The sequence below is a fragment of the Daucus carota genome, chromosome 4, assembly GCF_001625215.2.
Source record: "Daucus carota subsp. sativus chromosome 4, DH1 v3.0, whole genome shotgun sequence".
In the NCBI taxonomy this organism is placed as follows: Eukaryota; Viridiplantae; Streptophyta; class Magnoliopsida; order Apiales; family Apiaceae; genus Daucus; species Daucus carota.
This window is the reverse complement of record NC_030384.2, coordinates 23,846,044-23,871,126: the sequence shown is the minus strand read 5'-3', so window position 1 is coordinate 23,871,126 and position 25,083 is coordinate 23,846,044. Positions and strand designations below refer to the sequence as shown.

At 32.9% G+C, this 25,083-nt stretch overlaps 1 protein-coding gene across 1 annotated transcript; it reads right to left on the bottom strand.

Annotated features, from left to right (window-relative positions):
* Window positions 1–2,267: 2,267 nt before the first annotated feature.
* On the bottom strand, window positions 2,268–22,199 carry LOC108218849 (NAD-dependent malic enzyme 62 kDa isoform, mitochondrial). The gene is made up of 19 exons (XM_017391980.2): window positions 21,806–22,199; window positions 19,751–19,847; window positions 18,571–18,689; window positions 17,369–17,536; window positions 16,860–16,988; window positions 15,109–15,169; window positions 14,063–14,166; window positions 13,552–13,635; window positions 13,029–13,135; window positions 10,724–10,835; window positions 8,973–9,086; window positions 7,791–7,856; window positions 6,745–6,817; window positions 6,576–6,662; window positions 3,615–3,669; window positions 3,459–3,530; window positions 3,215–3,277; window positions 3,013–3,127; window positions 2,268–2,630 (listed from the first exon to the last, which is right to left on the bottom strand). The coding sequence occupies exons 1-19, from the start codon at window positions 21,983–21,985 to the stop codon at window positions 2,556–2,558; spliced, it is 1,881 nt and encodes a 626-aa protein (XP_017247469.1). The 5' UTR covers window positions 21,986–22,199; the 3' UTR covers window positions 2,268–2,555.
* Window positions 22,200–25,083: the final 2,884 nt, after the last annotated feature.

Here is a 25,083-nt window from a genome sequence, read left to right as displayed (position 1 = left end):
TTCGGTTTTATTTGCGGTTTGGTTTTTTTCGGTGTGGTTTTTCGATTTTTTTAGATTTTTTTTGCGGTTTCGGTTTTTCCTGCTCACCCCTAATAATAACACAAGGGGTTGAGGTTTTGCGAGAGAAAGAATGTCTTGCCGCGATGAGTTTCGAACAATCTCGATTGGGTACACACATGATACAACCTCAAGTTTCGATCAACAACCTCAAGTGGGTATTGGGAAAGTATGTTCAATGTCTTTTCAGACTCTTTATGCCTTTGACATTTTAAACATACATGTGTGATTTTATTTTATTAGGGCTCTTCTTCGTAAAAAATGGATGATGATTTTTAAAGTTTTGAGATTTGATCGGATAAGTAGGCATATTGACTGATTGACATTAAAGTCGAGATAGATAAATAATGTACCGTATTAGATGTTATGGCTGATTATGAAACTAAAGGTAAAGAGCATGGGATTAGGTTTAATTATCATTTCCCCACATTTTATTATGTGTTTAAGATGGAGCACCATTAGTTAGTGGTTGAAAAATATTTGAGAGGTGTCATGATAAAGAAACCATTACCACATGGGCCGGGATGACTTTGCAATAAAGCTTCTTATACAAGTTGGTTCCAAATATGAAGAGGCGATATGAATCCAATAGAAAACCTGCAACTGAAAATGTGGTTGGAGAGAACAATGACCTCCGTGGACTTGATTATTTGGAGGATACTTACTGTCTCACACACAAGGCAAAGATAAGAGCTCCACCAAAATTAAAGTAAAAGTCAAAAAAACAGAACCTAATCTTGTGTTAATCTAACACTTCTCATCAAACCTAAATCAATATTTAAGGTTTTACATGTGACTATGTGAGTAGGAGCCGTGTAACTGCAATGAACTAAAGTAAGGATGGTATATGTCCAAAAATTGTTGAAGTTTTGGATATCAACAAATGAGTCATCAGTTGTAAAACTTACATGTGCAAGCCTAGTGAACATGAATTCACCAAGATAAATCACATGGCAAGATAGACCCACAAAAAAAAAAGTCAATTCTTGGTACTCTATCGCAACCCACAAGCAGACTTATAGTTATAACATAAACTCTATATCTGATGAGGACCATTGGCCAAGATATGATGGTCTTCCTGTTATGATGCCACCTACATGAAAAAGGTGGGAGGTGGGTAGGCCAAGTAGAAATAAGAGGAGAGATGAAAGTGAAAACGAAAAAGAGAAGAAGAGTAAAATTGTCAAGTGCAAAAATTGTGATCATATTGGCCACAATGCAAGAACATGTGAAGGAGGTCTTACCAGAAAAGAACCCAAGACTACTAAACGTTTCTTAGTGAGGAATCCAACAACGAGAGATCAGACAAAGGAAAGTGAATAAGAGTTGGAATAGCCAAAGAAATAGCTGAGAGAGTTCATCTCAACCATCTATTATAACTCGTCAATCCCATCAAGAAATCTAAAATCTTCATAAACACATTTGCTCATTTTTATCATGCTTTTGTCACTGAGAACTTGATATATGTACTTTAAGAACTCTTGGCCAACTGAACTTGATGTCTTAATTTTTTCCAACTTGAATTACTAGTTCATTTGAAACTTAAATTAGGAATGCTACTTTGTTGGTGCTTTTGCATGCTACTTTATTGTTGGTTGAAACTCTATTTAAGAATATTTGAAGAGTTATTTGCTTTCTTTATTACTTTTAAAGAAGTTATTACTACACGAAGGATCGCCAAAAATCAGTTTCGATGCTTTTACAAATAGCATTAACGTATGACTAACGTTTAATCCCAATAAAAGTGTATCAGTAATTAAATATTTATACCAAAAGGGTATCATGTATAGAAGCAGAAATATGTATTATAAAGAAAAACCCATTTTAACTATAAAATGTAGTTGTACCATATGAAAAAACCAACCTCATGATGGTAGCATCAAAAATATCTCATAAACAAATGTAATATAACCTGTGGCAATCTTGAGGACCATAAGGAACCATGTAATATAACTTGGGGCAATCATGAGGACCATAGGTAACTTGGTTCCTTGGTTCGTAGCAACTACAGGCTTCTTTGTATGTATTTAAAATCATCAAACAAAGTAACCCGATACGTTACAAGGAACTTGTAACCAAAGGATCAAATCAAAGAAGGTAATTCATTGAAGTTACAAAAACTCTGTAGTTACTAAGTCTGTGTTATATTAACACAAAGACAGCCATAATATAAATATTAATATCTCAAACAATAACTAAAAGCACATAAATATACAAACCACACATTTTATTTGTTCACACCATTCTCAAAAATATATTCTACATGTCACAAATAACTGTAGTTTAATTATTACCAAAATAAAACTGACATTCAGTTACAAGAATTACAACCGCTATATATTGTTGTCATAATTTTGTGTAAGGCTGGTGATCGTAAAGATCGGTCAAGTAATGTCGCATTCCCATCTGTTCGGTTTTTATCTTTGCACGAGCCTTCACTAATTGAGTCTTCGGCTTTCCATTTTGCAAGGCTGTATGTGTTAATTGATGATTATGTCTCATTCCTGTCTATAAACTAATGTTGGATAATCCGGGTTCCACATGTTATTTTTCACATAGGCAGCAAGTTCTTCCTGCAACAAAGATATCATGGCATTGTGAAAATATATTTCAATGGAGATCGACAGTTCATTAAGGTGTCATCGGTCATCTTCTATGTTTCTATTTAATCCTTTTACCCACAAGAATGATGTTGGATGTTACTGGAAGTCTCAAAACATATTTAATATAAGTTTGCAGAGAAGATGTATAGACATCAATGATGATAAGTGCCTAATTGGAAAGACACTCTTCAGCTGATCTAAGTCACCCAGCTTTTTCCAACTAACATGTTGGCTCATCGCAATTTTTTCACTCCCACAGCAGGCCAACTATTTCTTTTGTTTTATTCACAAGTTTCTATAATGAATATATTACTCTACAAAAATGACAAATGGGTTGAGCACACAAATATACCTTGTTCAGTTTACCGAGCTCTCGAGGGTCCATATCACGATATCCTTCTGCTAGATCTTCTTCTACAGCTTCCTTGATCACAGCAGCAGCTACCTCTTTTGTTATTTCGCGTATGCTGTACATTTTAAGTATTAACATGATCAAGAAAGCACTTTAAGAGCCTTTGAAATGCCAAAAAAAATATATCATATTATATATTTACCTCGATATTGAAGGGAATATAATCCCCTTGAGCACCTCTTCTTCCGTCATGTATGCAGCTAGGCTATTATTTTAATGAGGAAGTTGGCAAAAAACATTTAAAACAATAATGCAGGAGACATGCCACCATTTATGTAAATACTGCACAATATCTATGATATACTTGCTATATAATACTGCCTGATTCAGAAATGTCAACATACATAATATATAAGTTCAAGTATGGACATAGAAAAGAGCATTACCACTCAGCTGCAGCCTGTAGCATGCCATCTGAAACAACCCTAGCTCCAGATAGCAGAGTACCAAGTCCAATCCTGCATGGTCAGACACATTTAATATTACAGGATGGAAAAAACATAAGCGTAAATTGTTTAGTTTTTTAAGCAAGAAAAACTAACCCGGGAAACAGGTACATATTATTTCCTTGATTGCAGTGGCCAATATGACCATTTCCTGTGGAAGTTAATGAGACATTTAATAAAGGTATAAACATTCAAATGAATACAGCACTTGAATACATTACTGCACAGAAACAAAACTCCAGCTAGCACTTCAAAGTACATTACAAGATGGGGGCTACACCTACTTTTTTACCAGGTCATTTGAACATAGACGTCTAATTAGACCCGGCAATTTGACACGTAACACGCTAACACGAAATGAAACAACACGAAAAAAATGGATATGGGTTTTGATTTTTCATACACGAAACACGAAAGTACACGAACACGAAATTACACGACAGATTTCGTGTCGGATATGGGTTTTCATTTTGGGTACACGAAATACATGAAAGTACACGAAATATTTGTACATAATTTTTATTATATATATGTTATAATATATTTATATAAACAATTGTGTAAAATATATATATTTATATGTATATGTAAATATATATTAGAGATACGTTAACAAATTTGTAGAGAATTGTATGCAAGCATGAATATATCATTCATATTTAGTAAAATTATATAGGAAAATATATAATAAAACTATTTTTTGATTAAAATTATATTTATATTTATATATATAATATACACGAAAAGTACACTAAAAATACATGAAACGTTTCGGATCGGATACGGGTTTCAGATTAGGTACACGAAATCAATAACGGGCGAATACGGGTTTCACCTTCGAGTACACGAAACACAAAAATACACAAAACGAAAGTATACGAAACGAAACGATTGTCACCTCTACGTCTAATTTTGGGATTTGTAGTTTACCTGCGCTAAGAGGAAAGTAAAACGAACCCAGCATGCCCCTCTACTAGTATCTACATATAGACTGAACATACCATGCAGAGGTAATAAGTCAATCTGTTAATCCTATCTATACTATACTATTAAAGACGAAACATTAAAAGTTTGGTCGGTCAGTACTTGGGCCAAATTATGTGCCCTACTTATATAATCAATTATCTTTTTACCTAAATCTATTATCTTTTTTATATTTTCTAACTAGAAAAACTCAATTTTTTAAAAATAATATTGGACAACATAGCAACTATCCTTATTAACTAAACACATTATCTTTTTTAGAATCCTAACTAAGAAATTGATTTTCCAAAAATAACACATGCAACATTCATATAAAAAAGATATAATATATCTATACTATGCTATTAAAGCCGAAACATTGAAAATTTGGTCAGTCGGTACTTGGTCCAAAATACAGGCTTATCGATATAAACAATTATTTTTTTAAACTAAAATATGTTATCTTTTTTATATTTTCTAAATAAAAAAAACTCCATCATTTAAAATAACATCAAGCAACATAGTAATTACCTTTAACTAAACCACATTATCTTTTTTAGATTTTTTAAACTAAAAAATGGATCTTCTACAATTAACACGGGCTACATATAGATAAAAATAAAATATTTTTATTATACAATTATTAATAAATAACCTGTGAAATTTTTCAACCAAAATACATTAACATTGTTTTTAAATACTCTAATGGCCTCACTTTAAAAGTAATATTATAAATCTATAATATACTATTATATTTTTAAAGCTGAAACATGAAAAGTTCAATTAGTCAGTCGGTTAGTCGAGTTCGGTGAGCCGGTTGGTATTCAACCCACGAACCTCCTTAATTTATAACATGTTATAATATATTCTCTGTTATCTATTGAACCAAAATATTAAAAATTAGGTTAGTATGATGGGTCAGTATTTGGTTTTACGTGTCTCTTTTAACTTATAATATGTTCTATACTATAATATTAGTTATCAATAACGAAATATTAAAAGATTGATTGGTTGATTTATATCTGATTTTATAGATCTCCTTAAATTATAACATAAAAAAACATATTTTAACATTCTCAGTAAAATATATATGTTCGACCTAATTTTTAATTAGCCATTTGATGGACTTAACTATTAAGAATTTATCAGTTGTTAAATAAAAGATTTATTTAATCATATTATTATATCATAATTATATTTTCACACTAATATAAGTTTAAATTAAAATATATGCGATAAAATAACAAATATTATAACCGCACGGGTCATAAGCTAGTTCGACTAATGATCTTATGTGTAGAAATTGTACCAGCAACGTACAGATCTTACACCCACAAGAGCTATTTTGTTGACCTCAAACAGAAGCTAGAGAATTGCAAAGAGAAGAATTTAAGGTCCTAACCAATTTAAACATTTCCACTGTTAAACTTTGGTCGATTGATATCCATTAATCCATTTCCATCATGTCTGAGACTAATTGACATCCTGTTATACTTCTAATTTGAACGAGCAACAAATTTGTTTCAGTGTAGTACTGTAGAGTTGGGTTCTATGGAGACCCAATTTTATTGGAGTCTATGGAGACTACATCTATGGCCATTTATAAAAAATTAAATCATATCCTGCGGCTAACATTCTTTTTAAAAGATTAGTTTCTAATTATTCAGTGTTAATGCTCCTAAAAACATGCAGAACAATACCGTAGTAGTAATCTGTGTCCGTCAAACTTTATATCCCAACAACTCGCATGAGAAATTAAAAAGTGCAGGATACTAAAAAGCATTATATGTTCTGTAAAAACTAGTAAAATCGGAACCTACACTCACAGAGTCTGCAAACTCCATTTAAACCAGAATATAAAACAAATTGAGCCAATTGGTACTCCATATATTGGTCACCAATTGGTACTCCATATATGTATGTATCATGTATGTATGTATATGAGATAGTCACTAGTTCTATTCCTGGCAAATAAATGCATTTAATCGCATTCTGCGAATTGAGCCTTTCTATCATCTCTTGTGATATATATCGTAACGTAGTAATGTATTATGCATAACATGAAAAAAACACATGTAGACTAAAAATACATACCAAGATCAACATTTCCAAATGGGCTACCACTGGCGAATAGAATGTTGTCACCTACAATAGTAAATGCCTCTTCCGGAGTGCACTCAGCTGCAAAAAGATTTAAATTTACAAAAACAATCATAGAAAGATGCTTAGTTGACCTTCTTAATTTGTAAGAACTCAAACTTACCATTTTTTGTCGGGTTAGACATTGCAAAGATTGCAGGTCGGGTCGAAGTTGAATTCTTAAAGGCCTCCAAAACCTATTTTGGAATGGCATGAATTAAGTAGCTGAAGGGTAAATGGTAAAGCATACAGAACAAACTTCAAAAAACAAATGCAAACATATTGAAGCAAAATGCTGCTTATCTAGCTGCATTAGAAGTGTATCATAACTGTCTTTCGTTCGCCTCGACCAAGTTAGTCAGCTGCTATCTTTTTTATGGGCATTGCACGGACTCATTTTATTACTTATTTTTTCAAGCTCTTTGAAAAGACCAAACTATCTTAAAAGCAAGGTATTGATTTAGGCTCCAAACAACAAGAATGCCTTCTCACTGCTTGCATCAAGTAACTAGTAGCCTAAAGTCTTTCTATGCAGACTACTGTTTTGTTTGAAATTAGGTCTCAGAAAAAATAAAGAGACTAGACAATTTGACTGGAGAAAATACTTTCAGGGTTCTAGGTTCTATCACCACTCACATTGAGGTTTGAAGGACCTGATTGGGGAGATCCTTTCAGAGAGTGAGACCTGTTTCCATCTTATAGGTCAGATCTGTACCTTACTTCATAAGTATCCAGATCCCAGATGCGTTTGGAGCTAAGTGCAGTGCGTGTCTTAAACTAATTCTAAAATCCTTCCTCCTATTGTTTGTTTTATCCACATTTCTGGGACATCAAAAGAAATTTTCCAGACTGAGACTGAGCAAGTTAGGTTCGTTGAATGTAGAGGATCTCTGAGCTTATGGTAGCTCATAGTATTAATTTTAATAGCGGATTGCTCTTCTCTTCATTCTTTTCTTGGTCACTATAAAAAGAGCCAATGAATATTTATAGGCCTCGGTGACTTATTCGGGTTGCTCTTCTCTTCATTCCTTTCTTGGTCACTATAAAAAGAGCCAATGAATATTTATAGGCCTCGGTGACTTATTCGATTAAAGGCAAAACATTAATGAACCTATTCGATTAAAGGCAAAACGTTGATAAACTGTTAACTTGTCTTACAACATTTTATACCTCCTTATTAAACAATCCTCCCACTGCTGACAAACCAAGAAGTACATCAGGCTTCACTTCTCGTACCTATACATAGACAATATATTCTTTATTAGTACAATTATCTATAATACCAGCCAAGAAGCCATCTCAGCATACAGACATATCAAGTAAAAGCAATTCGTGATTAGAGAATATACAGCACAGAAAAATGAATATATAGCAGCAAAAGAGAAATGTAGGTAACTGAGGTGTCAATTAAGAACGAAGAAATTCCCGAGTCAACTTATTCGAATAAGAATCTATCAAACCTTCAAACCTAATATATCTAAAAATCGCATGGCCTCAAAATTACGAATTAAATGTAAAGTTAGTATAAAAATATAGCATCTCAAAGTAACATTGCTATGCTAGGATCATCCCAATAGCAAAATAAAGTTGACGAGGTGGTAAGAGAACTCAAATGCAAATGTAAACTACAAGCAGATGTCAGTAAAAGTGTATAACAAGTCAGGACCAATCATGATAGTGTATAAACATGATACATGTCAACAACCCTCAAGGTGGAAAGAAGGCAAATGGAATTTAGCCCACTTGAAAATAGGTTAGGAACTAGATATTGCAGTACCTAGAAATTATAACAAATATGTCTGCAACCCACATTGGGCACCAAGGTACTGCAGTATACTACCACGTATAGGCCATGGCAATTGTAATGAAATTTTGTTCTCCAATCTCTATTCCTTTAAACTCTCACTTCCATAGTGGTAGTACATTGCAGTTATGTTGGTTCAAGAACTAATGCAAAAACAACAGAAACAATCACGATAGAGAATCACATATAAATTAACCATAAGAGTTTAAAGATAATTTTACTTTGGGCCAGTCTTTCTAATGGGGATCTGTTCCGTTTGAAACACACTGCTATAACAGGCGGGTTGTTAGCAAGTTTCCACAGGTCACACAATGATGCACAGACAGCACTGTTGACTGTAAATTCCTTACCTTGCTGGATACACTATTTGTTTACTAATGCGGAACTAAGTAAATAATCAAACAACCATATACAAACAGAAAGCGTTAGCTCATTTAGACATATGCTACTTCAGTTGTACAAGTATAACAAATTTAACAAGTGGTTGTTCATATAGGATGGTAAAACAGTATCAGGAAATACCACAATCTTAAACATAATATACCCACCACTTCTGCAAGACTTGCTCCTTCCTTCAGTCCTTGGCGCCCAACTTCGTTCGACTTCCTTGCAAATGGTTTCGCATCAGGGTCAATATCTTCTCGCTCCTCTGTGATTAAACCCTAAAATCACAAATCACAGTTTAGCTGAAACTGTCTATGTCCAAAAGAATGAGGGACCTTAGTTCAAGAATGACATTCAAATTTCATTTCCCACAGCAAAAACATAAGAATACCCTCCAGATGATAAGGTTCCAAAGATATAAATTATATGATAGAAGTTGAAAGACATGCAAAATTTCAGCAAAGTTGCTAGTTCCATCATCTAACATTGTTATAACCTCATTCAAGTTTCTTTAACATTAACCTCTCACAGGTCCGAGGAGAAAACTAATTATACTTCATGTGCTTAGATTCCTTTACCTAAATATTTCTGTTCTCCTAACACCTATTACAGGCATAGCTAGAAATATTTTATTTGTGATACTTACATGCATTTAGTTCGAGTAAATTAATAAAAGTAGGGAACTAAGCACTTTGTTTTGCACCGACACTATCACCTTGCCATCCATCTTATTTAGAGGTTAAAATACTATCTCACACTCATGAAAGGAATTTTATTTCACTATTCATATAGGACCCTTATATGTTCATCACTGATCATTAAGGTCCCAGTTCTATCTAAGGTGTTATCCAAAATAATTAAATAGAAACTCTTATAATAATTCTAAAACACGGATTGTGAATAACATCACTTTAAAAAGAATCCAAATGAAAAGAAGTACTAAGAAGAGCATACTGGAAAGGACGGTCTACAAAATTATATCCATAGAGCTCATCATGTTCTTAGAATTTTTTTAAATTCTGATAGTTGCGTTGATACTTCTATTGTAATTATTAGAAATGTGGATTCCCAAACTACATATAGCATAATAGCCGGGACAGGGGAGAGGGGTGGGGAGAGAATTATGGTTTTGACCTGGTTCGGGTTTAGGAGACGTTCACAACAGGGTTTATAGCACATATTTGTTCCCATGGGAATAGCCAGGACAGGGAAGAGGGGTGGGGAGAGAATTATGGTTTTGACCTGGTTCGGGTTTAGGACACGTTCACAACAGGGTTTATAGCACATACTTGTTCCCATTTGAAATTAAGATTCATTAGATCCATAAGAGCAATTGATGATAAAATCCATGTGTCTAATGCATTTTATAAGGTGAAGCAATGTTCAGGCTAGAAAAAATTAAGAAGAATATCATGGGCTCGTCTTATACTACAATCTAGGCATACAAATTTATCAAAACATCAGGAAAACAAGCAGCATGAAACGACCACAACGAAATCATATTCATGTAGCTTAGTTTGCTTTCACTTTTTTTCATCATCAAGACACTAGCGTGCAAGTGTGCCCATCTTTCATCTTAGAGAGAATCATAGAATTATTTACGGAATAATCCAAGAGGAAGATCACTGCCAATATAACTGAGATCTAAACATTTTAAGACAACATATGAAATTTTTCACTTAAGTAGCACTTGCCTAATGACATTTATTATTTGTATCCACTTCTTAAGCACGCAACGCGTTACGCGGCTATTATCTTAATTCTGTTGAAGAACTTTATTCATACTACTAAAATTAATAATCAAAAGATATATGTAGCTGGCTTATGAGATTAATGATCTTAATCAGTTGAATGAGCAGGAGGCATTTTTTTTTTAAAAAAAATGCAAGGTACAGAACATCATGATATCACTCACCTTGGCATCAACTACCCAAAATTGGCTTCGGGCACCCTCATAAGCAAGCTCATTATTTCCTGACATCCTTGCCATTGTCTTCCTAGCAGCATTAAGAACACCAATTCCTGCACTGTAGCAATCAAAAACTTGATGTTAAAGATAATATATAGTAGATTGTTAGAGAAACTGGACTAATTCTATCTCAATCAAGATGCACACTTAAATTCAAGCATTAGTAACCAGAGTCTAAGATCAGTACTCAGTAAATAAATATAATTCTGTAAATGCACAATATCAATGCAACAAAATTCTGTTACCCAAATGTGACCACAGGAACATAACTGAGGTTATGTTAATATTCAATACAGTAAAATTTCCCTGCATATTTGTATTCATGCATGGTTTCAGAATCTTTACTAAATTACCATAGTTTGTTCATTTCTTTATTTAAAATGCATATTTATCTGGGGTTTTATATCAAATTGCCCACCGAACTCACTAAAACATATCAAGTAGTGAAGTAGCTACCCAATCTCCACGGAGACTCATTTAAACCACTAAAATGCTATTATATATCATTCCGTTAACTTTTAAAAACAAATTTAACGATGATGCTGATGTGTTAACAGATTGCTGAAGCGGCAGATGAGTAAGTACTGGACACTGCCTATTTTATTTATAATCAGAGATACACACCAATATATAACACTGGCTTAGCAAAGGACTATCAGTGCCACTAATCTCTACAACTACATGACCCCTCAATCCCTCTTCTACTCCCGTAAAGCTAAGCACAGACCTCAAAGCATGTGCATCACTCTAAAAAATAGCTCCAGAAAACAACATCAAAAATTGGTTTAGAGTGTAACTCTTCGTTGCATCACTGCCATCTACATTTTGTGTTTCAGGGCAAATCCTTCTGTGAAGCTCCTTCAGAGGAAATTTGTATAATTGCATTAGTAACTTCGGACCTAGTTATTGACACATGTATGACATGTCAGCAGGGTAGATATTGGCAACATTTTGAACTTAACGTTTACTGTTAATTTTTTTAAAAAAAGTTAACGGAATGATATATAACAGCATTTTAGTGGTTTAAGCGAGTCGCCGTGGAGATTGGGTAGCTACTTGATATGTTTTAGTGAGTTCGGCGGGCAATTTGATATAAAACCCTATTTATCTGCATAACATAATCCTCATATCTAATCCCGTATGATATATTTCATTAGGGCTACACTCGGTTCGACTTAATAAGCTTATCCAACAATTTTGCGTTGTTCGAACTCAAGTTCGTTAACGAACTGAGTCGAGCCGAGCCGAGTTTCTTAATGACCAACTCGGTTTATTTACAGCCCTATATTTCATCCAAGTTTGGAGCTAAAGTGAAGAAAAGGAAATGTATATCAGCAATATCCATTTTAAAAAGAAAATGTCTACATACACAGTACTTTTATATTACTTCGAATTTTGAGTCACAATAGGGTCATATAAGATAGTGGAACCACCGTGAATCACAACTTTTCAGCAATTTCCAATATAATCATTGCCAGTATCTTTCGAAGCCTTGCAAAGATGACACCATAACCCCCCCCCCCCCCCCCCCAACTCAACCTATGAGGGAAACAAGGTGATGAACAGAATTGTTAGTATCATCGTATATTTGAAACTATAAAATAGCTGGTGAACACCTTCTAAACCTTTCCATAAAATATTAAAAGTTGGGGTCATGCCAAAATATATTCCCTTAGACCATACTCCTCTGTAGAACATACTTGGTCTGTTTATCTTATTGAATAGTCTTTATGTTAATCTTATCTCTTACTCCCTTTGCACTACCACCTTTTTCAATTGACAAAATCAAACTTTTATGGTCCACGGTGAAATTCAGCAACTTAGCTCCCTTCCAAGAGTCGAGATTAATTAAGTAATCACTATTGCTTGTAATGGTTTTTTTTATTTATCTACCATCAATTCAAAAATCCTTCTGAAATATCTTGATCGTTCAACATTAATCAATTTCTAGTCTTCTCCAGCGCCCCAAGATTTTATATCACAGCGAATTCTTATAATACATCTTCATGTGCATGTTTTGGCAAGTAGGTTTTCAATTAAATCAAGCCATACTCCAAAAACCAGTTACAAGTTAAACATATAATATTTCTCTAAAGATTAGAAGATGACTATAAACGTAGTCCTAGGCTTGTAGCATCAAATATAACAAAAATAAGTGCAGCAAACACCGTTTATTTCTTTATGTAAAATAGAAAGTACAAAGGAAGTAGACCTAGTAGTCTAGTACTGTAGTACAAAGACAAGTACTGACCTTCCAGCACCGGCAACAACAATTTTTTGCTTTGGAAAGTTGATCATCGCTTTCCCTTGTGCTCTTACAGCTCCCAATAGACCAGCAATTGCAACTCCAGCTGTTCCCTATATTTATACAAACTGAAATTAGGTTTACTAAGATCAAGGGAGAAGAGAACTGATTCAGACCCCTAAATTAATCTCATAAAAGAAAATAACAAATATTTTTTAAGGCAAGATTAACCCATTTACATCCATTAGGATGTCGTACTGCCACCACAACAGAAGTCCGGTACTTTACACTTCAAAACAAATAAAGAAACCACCGAGCAACAAGGACAAGGTGAGCTATTTTCCCATAGCCATACCTGGTCCAACAGGAGAGCAAAAGCCCCCCAATATGCCAGACCATTTCCGACCACAAAAATAATTTTCATTAGCACAGATTTTAGTTGTTTGGGGCATTGTGGCCTCACAGAATCAGATAAAGAGAATAAATCAATCACCCTTAAGCTACAGAAACAGGAACAAATGTGGTTTACCTGGACATCATCATTAAACATTCTATAGGTGTCTCTGTAGCGCTGCAATAATTTGAAAGCCCACTTGCTTTGAAAATCTTCGAACTGCATGATATCAAGTCATTATAAACTTTACAAAATAGAGAAGGGGTAATTTTTTGTTGTCCAGAAACAGATTATGTTGATTGTGTACTTTACAGAAGCTTATACAAATATATCTTCCATTCCATTCTTATCTTTCCCAGTTATCTATCTTAAGATATCAGATTTATGGTGTAAAATTGATGGTAGGGAAATAAGTTGAGGGTGAGAATCTAGTTCCATTACAGAACGCTTAGGTAGATCGTTTTGACAAATCGAAGTCATGACACAAACACCAACTAATTAATCAACCCGTAAAAATTATGTCATATTATATAAAACCACAAAATTTATATAAAATATAGAATAAAAGAATTATACATATTTTTGAATTCATCATATAACATCATCTAATGACATTAGGGAATATGTGTAAACATCATATACCCACCTGCACAATCACATGAGGCCAGCGAGTAAACACAGCTTCCATGAATTCATCAACAACTTCAATATACTCATCTCCATCAAGACGGTGTTCTTGCAGTCCCAAATCTAGACAGAAAAATGATTACAAAAGCAATTAGCTTCGTTGTAGGCACTGGTTCAAAGGCAAAGGTCAATAACATCTGAACAACAAAGAGTAGTCTTATGAGTGGTCTGATAAGTGAAGAAATGGCATCCATAGAAAGACCCCAGTGGAACTTCTGCTGTCTACAAGCATAAAATGGGACAATTCAATAAATGAGAACACAAACAAGTTCTTCGACCTAGAACTTCAGGCTTACTAATTGATTGATGGACTTTCAGATGTAAATTTATACTAAAAAAATATTAGTTACTTTCTTAATTACTTTGATCCGCATTCCATAATGTCGTTATTTCAGTACTCGGCATCAACATTCCAAAAGTGTTGCAGCTCAGATGTAGCAATCCCAGAACCAAATTTCGAATATAGTATGATTCAGCTCTGGCAATAACTGTAACTAACGAGCACCATCGATCTTTACTATATTTCTACAAAAGCAAGGACTACAAGAATGGAAGAATCTTCTACCCCCGGACAAGATATATGGTACAAGTCTTCTCTTCCTATACTGAATACTGATAACAAGACTAACCAAGTGAAAGCTTTAGCTAAATGATAATAATCCCATGACAAACTAATTAATCATGATTATTGCCTAATTTCCCATCCCAATTCGTCACCACTCACCACAACAATCGCACTACCTTTTGGAGCCCTAGCCAAAGCCTGAAGGCTCTCCATGGAAGTTGGTTAGCACCAAGAGGTCACACAATGACTATAAAAACTATTATGACTTCTCACATTTAAGCAACAGAAGTAATTGGTAACTACAAAAAGTTCTTCACTCACTATCCAACCTGACCACTTTTCACGCATATATAGTACGCACACAGTCAAGAGAGGAGAAAAACATGCAAAATCATGATGTTTATAGAGATTATACATTGTAATGAAACACCATTCCTTACATAAAGGATCTTTAAGAAGCTTCTCATTATTAGTACCCACGTCAATCATTACAGGAAGTACCTGTCATGCAAATATTGCAAAATAAGATATCTATAAAAATAACTCAAATTACAAGGGTAAACAGGGATAAAAGGCTAAAGAATCAAAATGTGGCAAATAACTTGCAAGGAAGAATGAGGGTGTTGGCCCTCTTTATCACAATTTCAAGCAATAATGCCTCAAATATCAGATCCGACAAATATGGCCCCAAATATCATTTTATAACGTCATCGTGTAGCATTTATAATTTTTTTGGAAATGCTACACGATGTTAGCCCAAGCCCATAAGGAAAACAACTAGAAACCCTCAAAAACCTAATGCTAGATAATGTAACATTACTTTATAACGTTACTTTATCTGACATTTGAAGCCCAAGCCCATATAACATATCCCTCGGAACGCTACATCGTGTAGCTTTTTATCCTTATAACCTAACGCTACATGATGTAGTGTCTTCGAGTGATATTCAGGGCCACATTTTCAGAACATGATATTCAGGACATTTCAACTCCAATTTTTGATATCCAGACGCCTTTTCTCGAAGAATGACCAATATAAAGGCAATAAGAAAAACAACATATACAAGGTAATACATCAACGAGAATCACTATCGAGAATGCATCCAAGAAGAAGAGACAGAGGGCCTCGCTGACCTCATCTCGTATGTATTTAGAACCTCATGTAACGCCCAACAAGAGACCGACCTCAAAAAAGAACAAAAACCCAACCCATTCCCCAGCTAAGATCGAAAGAGGACTACTCATACCTTAAGATCAGAAAACCTACCTTAAATTTGTACAGCAAGGTAGAAACCCAAAACTTGATATTATGTCACACTATACCAGGCAAACTGCAAGGTTCTTCTGCCATTTCTTTTATTCCTCTTGGACCAAATAGCCCAAAATATTATGCGGGGGACGCTGGAGGAGGGGGTCGGGGAGATATTCAAAAATTCTATAATGTGAAGCAGGTTCAAAATTTGAGATTTTTGCCCCAATATCTTAAGCGATATTCACAAACGAAAACGACCAAGATTAGTGGAGACCATAACAAACAAAAGCTATATACAATGACTAATTTATTTATATGTAAAAGAGGGTTCAAGGAGAAAGAATAGTTGAATATGGCTTTAACTTTACAGGAATCCGGCTAACACAGTTAAAATTAGTTTTCACACGGCGAAATTCTAATCTCATAGTGCACGAATATTCGCCTAGATTCTTTGATGCTTTGCAGAGAGGACGCTCTTGCATTAATGTTTTACCATTCAAATTTGAAAAATCACTTGAGAACTCGGAGGAGCTCAACGAACAAGCACTAGTATTATAAAATAAATTGCTAATTAATTATTGTAAAATTTTCATGTATATAGAGGGCAAAGAAAAAATCAACAATTCTGACAAGAAAAAACATATGTATAATATAATATTAGGAAAGATTAGATGACAGCATATTCCCTTCATCTTACAAAAAAGTCCCAATATCTAACTAATTTTTTTCGCGCATTGGAGGTGTATAGAAGGCATAATTGCAAATAATACTATTTTGTGTATTTTTGTGTGAAAGTCTAAACTTCGTACTTTATAAATGAAAAATCAACTTATTATACAATTATATGTGTATAGCATAATCTCAAAAAGGGTGGTCACGAACGTCAAGGGATAAGGAACACAAGCATGTGTGTTATACAAGCTATAAACTTGAACATACTCTTTGAGGATTTATCCCAGCAGCTGCAACATACAAATCTAGCTTGCCTATTGAAATACCAATTCCCTGAACTCCAAGATCACCAAGACCCAATATTCTGCTTCCATCAGTTACCACAATCATATCGACCTATATTAACATATAAAGTAAGACTTGTTAGTTACGACTGACAGATTCACTGTAGTCAGAATGGCACAACTAGGAAAAATCAAGCCACACAGCGTGCTGATTATTTACAAAGAGGTACATGTACATTGTTGGATTTATGAAAGGAAAACAAAGACGGGAACTAAGGAGAATTTCAAAAAAATATGTAATGCACATATAACAGAGATAAAGATGTGTTTAAAATATCTATAGAATGGGATTAGCCTGAACTACATTATTTATACTAACCGAGCAATTGGCATAGAGAAAGCATAATTCTATCTAAAATATACACATCGGATATCATCTTTTTAATAAGATGTATACGACTGTAATAGCAGAAGTATTATGGACAGACAAACCTGATCAGCAGGCCAATTGTACACCATGGACATCATTTCTCCACGATCCGCAGCACTAAAGTACATTCCCCTAGGCCTTCTAAACAAACCACTATAGTTCTGGCAAACAAGGCCAACTGTTGGAGTGTAAACTATAGGTGCATATTCTTCAATATTGGCAATCAGAACCTGACCATAGAATGGGACATTAGCATGGTTCAACACAATATATGGTTAAACTACTTCTAATTAAAAAATGTTCCTTGTACCGAAGCCAGATATGATTGATAAATAGTACTATATCTATACTGATGTAAGTGCTAATAATACAAAACAGAACCTGTACAGTATGAGTACTCCTAACATGCCTCAAGAGCCAAGATTCAGTCAACGATAATAAGTGGTAAAAAGCAACTAAAACACTTGTTCTTTCCCATGTTTCCACCTTCCCGTTTAACATGCTAAAAGTTGCGAATATGCACGTGGTTCTGAGCTCAATGCATGAAAGTACAAACAAATAAACTGCAGCTAATAACACTGATAATAATAAAAGCAACTAAATGAAAATTTACCAAACAATTCAATAGTTATATGCTTGACAGACAGAGTAGAAGCAAAGGTACTAATTCGCATATCAAATGGCTTACAGTGCAGTAACAGTAAATAGACACTGGTGAACCATTTCCTTCTAGTGAAATGGCTGTGTATCTGAATAGCAAGTAGCCAAGTATACCAGCCAAATTTGGGTTGTAATTTGTGTTAATATGCCTAACATGTGATAGCAAGTGACATATGGCAGTTTTTTGATTATGAATAGTAATCTATCCTGGTAATCATGAGTATGCCAGTAGCATAAATTATGCTATTTATCAAGACAGAGTCTAATACTTGATATGTGCTTTAGTAATAGAGCTCTTTAGTTTGATATGGTGCTTGGACACATACTGCCACAAGCAAAAGCTTTCCTACAGAGTGCAGTACTGAAACTGTGTCTAGTTTGTTACAAGGAAGACGTAATGACTGTATTTCTAAATAATTGCTGCAAACACCATTGTGATATTGGTAAAAATAAGGATGAAAAAAGTTCAGTTCATAAGCATAGGAATTAAGAAACTGATGATGCTAACATATTTCAATTTTTCAGGGAAGTTATATAGCAAGACAAGAAACACTAAATGAGATGGGAAGTTCACAAACATGACAAGATGAAAATTTCCACTCACCTTGTAGTACATAGTTTCATTTCTGTCATGCAGGCGGTTAAGTATCCGCCATTTGGCCAAAGCATATGGATCTGATGGTCCATCCCTTGCATTCACTTCAAGCCTCTTCAAATCTGCCACTGTTTTTTAAAAGAAAGGTTAATATGTGTTTCAAGTAACCATTAGGCATTTCATAATTGGATTCATCTTAATTTTATGGCACTGCCTATGGATTGGTAGAGTCCTATCTGTCATTGCAGTATATGTATCATATATTGTATACCATATGCATTTCCTTCGTGATGCACATATATATTCTCTAGTCATGACAAAACAATTCATCACCAGTTGTAATAACAGAAAGTAATTGTTGGATTATAGTAAGGTGGACCATATAGACAGACCTCTAAAATTTCTTGAGCATTTGTTCCCCAAATAAGCTTCTTGTAATCCTTAATTATAGCTACAAATTTTTTATTATCCTCTTTTTTAAAGTAGTTTACTATCAAAACATCGGAATATCCCTGCAGTTCTCTGTATATCCATGCATAAATACGCTGTATTGTAAGTTTTCTCAGTTAATAAACAGTGTTACATTTAGTGGTTAATGTCAGGTAATTTTCAATATCAAGGAACAATAGAAAGCCATCCACAGCCCAAGCATGTAATCATATACATTAGACTTGATCGAATGAAAATGATCCATTATGTTTAATTCAAATACTGTAAGTATTTCTGTTTAAAACATTCGATACAATTTAGCAATTCACAGGATTAATTTAAACAATAGGGCTACATAAAGGTTTAATGTGTAAAAAAATTTACTACTAAAAAACATTCAATGTATTTGTCGACTGATTCTTGAAAGTATATGCATGTCCCCTTACACTTGAGGATATAAATTTTCACTCAGTAATCTAGTCTACTAAACCTAGCCTATCCAAATAGTAACTGCCATGATTTCATTTATTTTAATTACTCACCAAATCTTTACTAGTTAAGATTCAAATGAAGTGTATCAACTCTAGTGACCTATATACATATTAAACAGTAATTTGAAACTTCTTGTATTGCGATGGTTTCCTATGTATACGTGTATGTGCAACCTCCTAAATGATGTACTTCCAACATATTTCATCTGTAAATTTTGTTCTGAAAAAATATATACATACACAACTATAAAAGGAGTTCAGATAGTTACTAAAACGGTCAATCTGCTGTTCGTTTGACATAACATTTGGAGGCAGGAGACCACGAAGATCAAGTCGATCCCTCTCAGTCATGGAAAAAGCTGTTCCCTAATATAATATTGTTAAAAGCAAACTTCAGAACTTAAACACGTGTTCGATCATAACAATCATATATCAAATTATGATTCTGAGCAAAGCAAAGCAGCAGTTGAACTTGAAATAGAACAGAAAAGATAATTTTACTTAATTATAATCGTCTGTTGCTACATAGCGCATTATCAGCACAATGGGAACTCTTGATATCGTAATCTTTTACAAGCCAACATATATGATCAAGTTTGAATCGCTGACAAACATATTGGTATAGTATAATCAGTGAATTGCATTTTGCACCCCTTAGCTATGGTATGTATACCTATTTTAGGAAATTGCACTTCACATCTCATTAATATTGAATCCGATACAAATTACACATAATTTATGCTTGTCAGTCAAATTGGACCGTTAACATTAGTCAACAATTAAATATAGATATTTACATATCTATTTATCAGTTTTCTTGAGTTAAAGCGATTGAATCAGCCTACCTATAATTTAAACCCGCCCCATCCCTTCCCTTGTAAAATCCTAATCTCTTAATCCAATGATCCATTTTTCATCAAATACACTAAATCAAGGAGGCATATATGAGATGAGAGGTTGATTACGAGAGATCGAATTACAAGAAGTTCCAATTACACTATTATGCGTAGAGATTATTTACCTGAAGAAGGAAGTAAGTTTTTTGAGTTAGATCTTATTATTTATAGATCAAAGTGTTTTAAGAATTGATTATACCAATAATACCATTGCAAAATGCAATTCACTCTAGTATAATTCAAAACTTTAAAGACGGTCAGGGAATTCCCTGGAGGAACTCAGTAGCATGAAAATAATCCCACTACAAAACAAGTAGAGTTTGATTCCCTCCCCCTTCAAAAATGTAAAACAAAGTACAAATTTAATATGTCCTTGATATTATCATAAAAAAATATAATTTAAAGGTTATAACAATAAATGAGCAATAATATTAACAATAATTTCCTTGCGAGGATTGTTTACAAATATTGAAATGTAGAACATCAACTTTCCAATTTAAAATTTGTTAAATTGACTTCATTTATTATTTTTGAAACCAGAGTAGGCTAGAAACAATTTACTTCCCAAGAAGACATATACTCCTTCCATTCCAGTAAACGACCTAATTTCTCTTATTCGGGTGTCCCTCAAAACATGTGCCATCTTTAAAATTAGTAGCACTAGCACCAAAATTCGCCACCATTGCCTCCAAAATAATTACATAATTGGTTATTAGATAGTTAATCATAAGAAAGCGAGTTCTAGGCTCAAACATATATGTTCTCCCTTTTACTGAATATTTTTCTGAAAATAAAGGTAGCTGAAAGTGTATTTTAACATTATATAACCAAAAGTTTACTAGGTGACTTGAACTAATATATTCACTAGAGCCTTAATATCTTATAAATGGTTGTATTTAATTAATCTAACTCTTAGGATTTTATTTTTACTAATCTCCAATTTTGGAGGAAAAAAGGTGTACTTGCTCTATTCCATCTCAAGTAAAGTATATTAATTACTGGCATGTGTTTGAAATGGGACCTGCCAAACATGAGCCTATCTATCTATATATAATAGTTTGCAGTAACACGCCATAAATAAACTTGATCTGTATTCAATTCTACAGTTTGCAACCGATTTATGTGTGGAGAGAGCTCACAATTTTGAAAGAACGTATCTAAATTCAAATCCACTACTTTCTAATGTAATAGCCTTTTAGATTTTTGGTCAAATCAAGCAGTAAATGTCTCACAATCAACTGACACTCCAATCACTACCAATCCTCTTAGCCTCCCGAACCAAACATATCGAAATCATTCATTTATCGAAATGTATTACCTTATCGAGGCTACACTACAACTACACAGCGCATAAAACTGATCGAATCTCAAAAATCAAGCACCGAAAACAACAAATAATGAAAATACAGAGCTGAAAGCCATGAGTACCTTATTGAACCAAGGATCGTGAAGAATATCGATGCTCCGCTTATGAACAATGGTAGGGCGATGACACTCGCTGGTGGTGAAAGATCTGGACGCGATTTCATTAGCAGTGATGGTGTTGTGCTGCTGCAAGCGCTTGATTAGATACGAAGATAAGCGCAATTGACGATTCATACTCGACATAGCTAGCTCGATGCTTCTGCAGCATATAAGGACAGTGCTAGTAGCGTTCAGAGTGAGAAAGTGAAATCGAAAGATGGACGAGGGGATCCAAATATGCTTCTATTATTGCAAAAATTATAATTATGATGAATTGATGATTGTATGTATGTATATACAGTGTGTGTTGAAATGGAAAGTCAAAAAAGCGCGTTATTAAATTCGAGAGTTTTGCCTTAAAACCCGATTTCGCTCAAATCTATGTATATTATAAATCCTGAACAATGTCACGTCTATTTCAAAAAAAAGTCCACCTCAATGCCACATATTTTAGATTTTGCCATGTCATTATAATTTCCCTTATTTATTTAAGCGTATCAGAATAATCAATCACATATCTTTGAATTCCTAAAATTGAGCGTAATCAATGACTGACAATTATATTAAATTTTGAATGGTAATGCAATAACTACATTCCATAATCATAGCATTTTTTGAATGTTAAATTTGTACGGAACTAATTAAAATTGAAAAAAATAATTATATTGAATATACTGCCACAATTGTTAAGCTTATCATGTATCATATAACTACGCTTTAATTATATTAACTTATATATAAATAAATGAAGTGCTTAAAAATTAAAATTGAAATTTATAATTATATTTTTATTTAATATTTAATATCCGAAAGTCGTCTAAAATTTAGCTATGTTACAAATATGTTGCTTTTTAATTTTCGGAATAATATATATTACATTTTCTAACATAGTGATATAAGTATTATCAAAAGTATTTTTATAAAAATATTACGTCATTAATTAGTATGTATTAAGCATTTTATGTAGGTCAACTTAATCATAGTAGATATGTACTATTACTTAGAGACAGCAATCGGGTCGATCGAAACGGGTTTCGCAAATTCCAAAATTGAATCCAAACTATATTATAAATCCTGAACAATGTCAAATCATCAATGTCACATATTTCAAAAAAAAAAGTCCAAGTCAATGGCCTCTATTTTAAATTTTGCCATGTCATATAATATTCCATATTTATTTTAGACCAATTAGATGTCCTAAGATTCCTAAAATTGTGCGTAATCAATGGGTCGGTCGAAACGGGTTTCACAAATACCAAAATCCAACCCAAATTATATGATAAATCCTGAACAGTGCCAAATCATCAATGCCACATATTTCAAAAAAAAAAAGTCACGACAAAAACACCTATTTTAAATTTTAGGAATGTCATATCATATTCCATATTTATGTTAGACCAATCACATGTCCTAAAAATCCTAAAATTGGGCGTAATCAATGACTGACAATTATATTAAATTTTGAATGGTAATGCAATAACTACATTCCATGTATCATAGCATTTTTTGAATTTTGAATTTGTACACAACTAATGAAAATTGAAGAAAATAATTATATTGAATATATTGTCATAATTTTTAAGCTTATCATGTATCATATAACTAAGCATTAATTATATTAATTTATATATAAATAAAGTGTTTAAAAATTAAAATTGAAATTTATAATTATATTTTTATTTAATATTTAATATCCGGGAGTCGTCTAATATTTAACTATGTCACAAATATATCAATTTTTAATTTTGGGAATAATATATATTAAAGTTTTTAACATAGTGATACAGATATTGTAAAAAGTATTTTTATAAATTTTAATATTACGTCATTAATAGTACGTATTAAACATTTTATGTAGGTCACCTTGATCATAGTAGATATGTATCACTGTTACAGATAGCAATCGGGTCGGTCGAAATTGGTTTCGCAAATACCAAAATTTAACCCAAACTTGAAAATTTTAGGAATCTTAAACCTGAACTTGAAGGATATTACACGAGTAATTATTAAATATATATAAAATATTAAATATAAACATCTTAATTTTGTTTTAATTTTATTATATATTAAATAATAAATATATTATAAAAGATATTATGTATATATGTATGTATGTATGTATGTATGTATATTCGGGTTCGGGTTCGAAATGAGTTCCGGGTTTTCAGGTCGGGTTCGAATCAAACCCGATCCTGGTCCGAAAATTATTCGGGTTTAAAAACAAATTTTTATCCGAAACCCTATAATTTGGGTTTTGTAAAACACAATCCGCTCGGTACGAGTTAGACTCGGGTCGGGTAGAATTGTGACTGCCCAATACTTCATGAAACAAGAATGTAGTATAACTATCATTATAGTGGATAGTCATTCAAATCTATTTATTCGATTTGACGTATAATTTTGATGTTCGTATTAACATAATATTTTGTTTGATATATAATTTTAGTTTAATATTGTTTGACATATAATTTCACTTGAATTTTCTTGATATATAATAAACTTAAGTATAAGAGAGTTATGTCTAATATAATTTTTTTCTTCCTACTTTATACTTTATTTGAAAATTCAAATATAATTATTTATTAAATGTATTTGTGAAATAATAACAACAAAATTCAATAAAAATTTGAAACCCGTGCGCGGAGCGCGGGCAAAAACACTAGTTATTATAACTATCGTTATATTAAATCCAGAAAATATTCCCTCTGAAAATACTCCCTCTGTCCCTTTTTAGTTATCATATTTGGTTTTGTACCGGTCAAATTGACTAAAGTTTGACTAAAATTTATTAATATTTTATCTATTCACAAAATAAAAGAAATATGTCACCGGAAATAACTTTAAATTTACTTTAAAATGTAATTTTTAGTTTTTTAAAATAATGAGTGAGTGACTTCTAATTATTGGTCAAAATTTAGTCAACTTGACCAACAAAAATAGAATTGTGACAACTAAAAAGGGACGGAGTCAAACATAAAATTTAATTTAATCTAACTATAATTTTGAAAAAACCTTATCCTCCTTTTATTAGCAGCTAGTTTTATCGGTTTCACCGGTAAAAAAACTAAATAGTTAATCTATTTTAATTTATTCTTATTTTTTAATAATATTTTTTACCGGATCTGTTATCACCTACTCGGTTTTTCAAGATTTTGATTCGTTGACAAAGTAATTGGGATGAATCAAGATACAACAATTCATTTTTAATCATATTCAATGTCTTAGTATTTTTAAATATTATA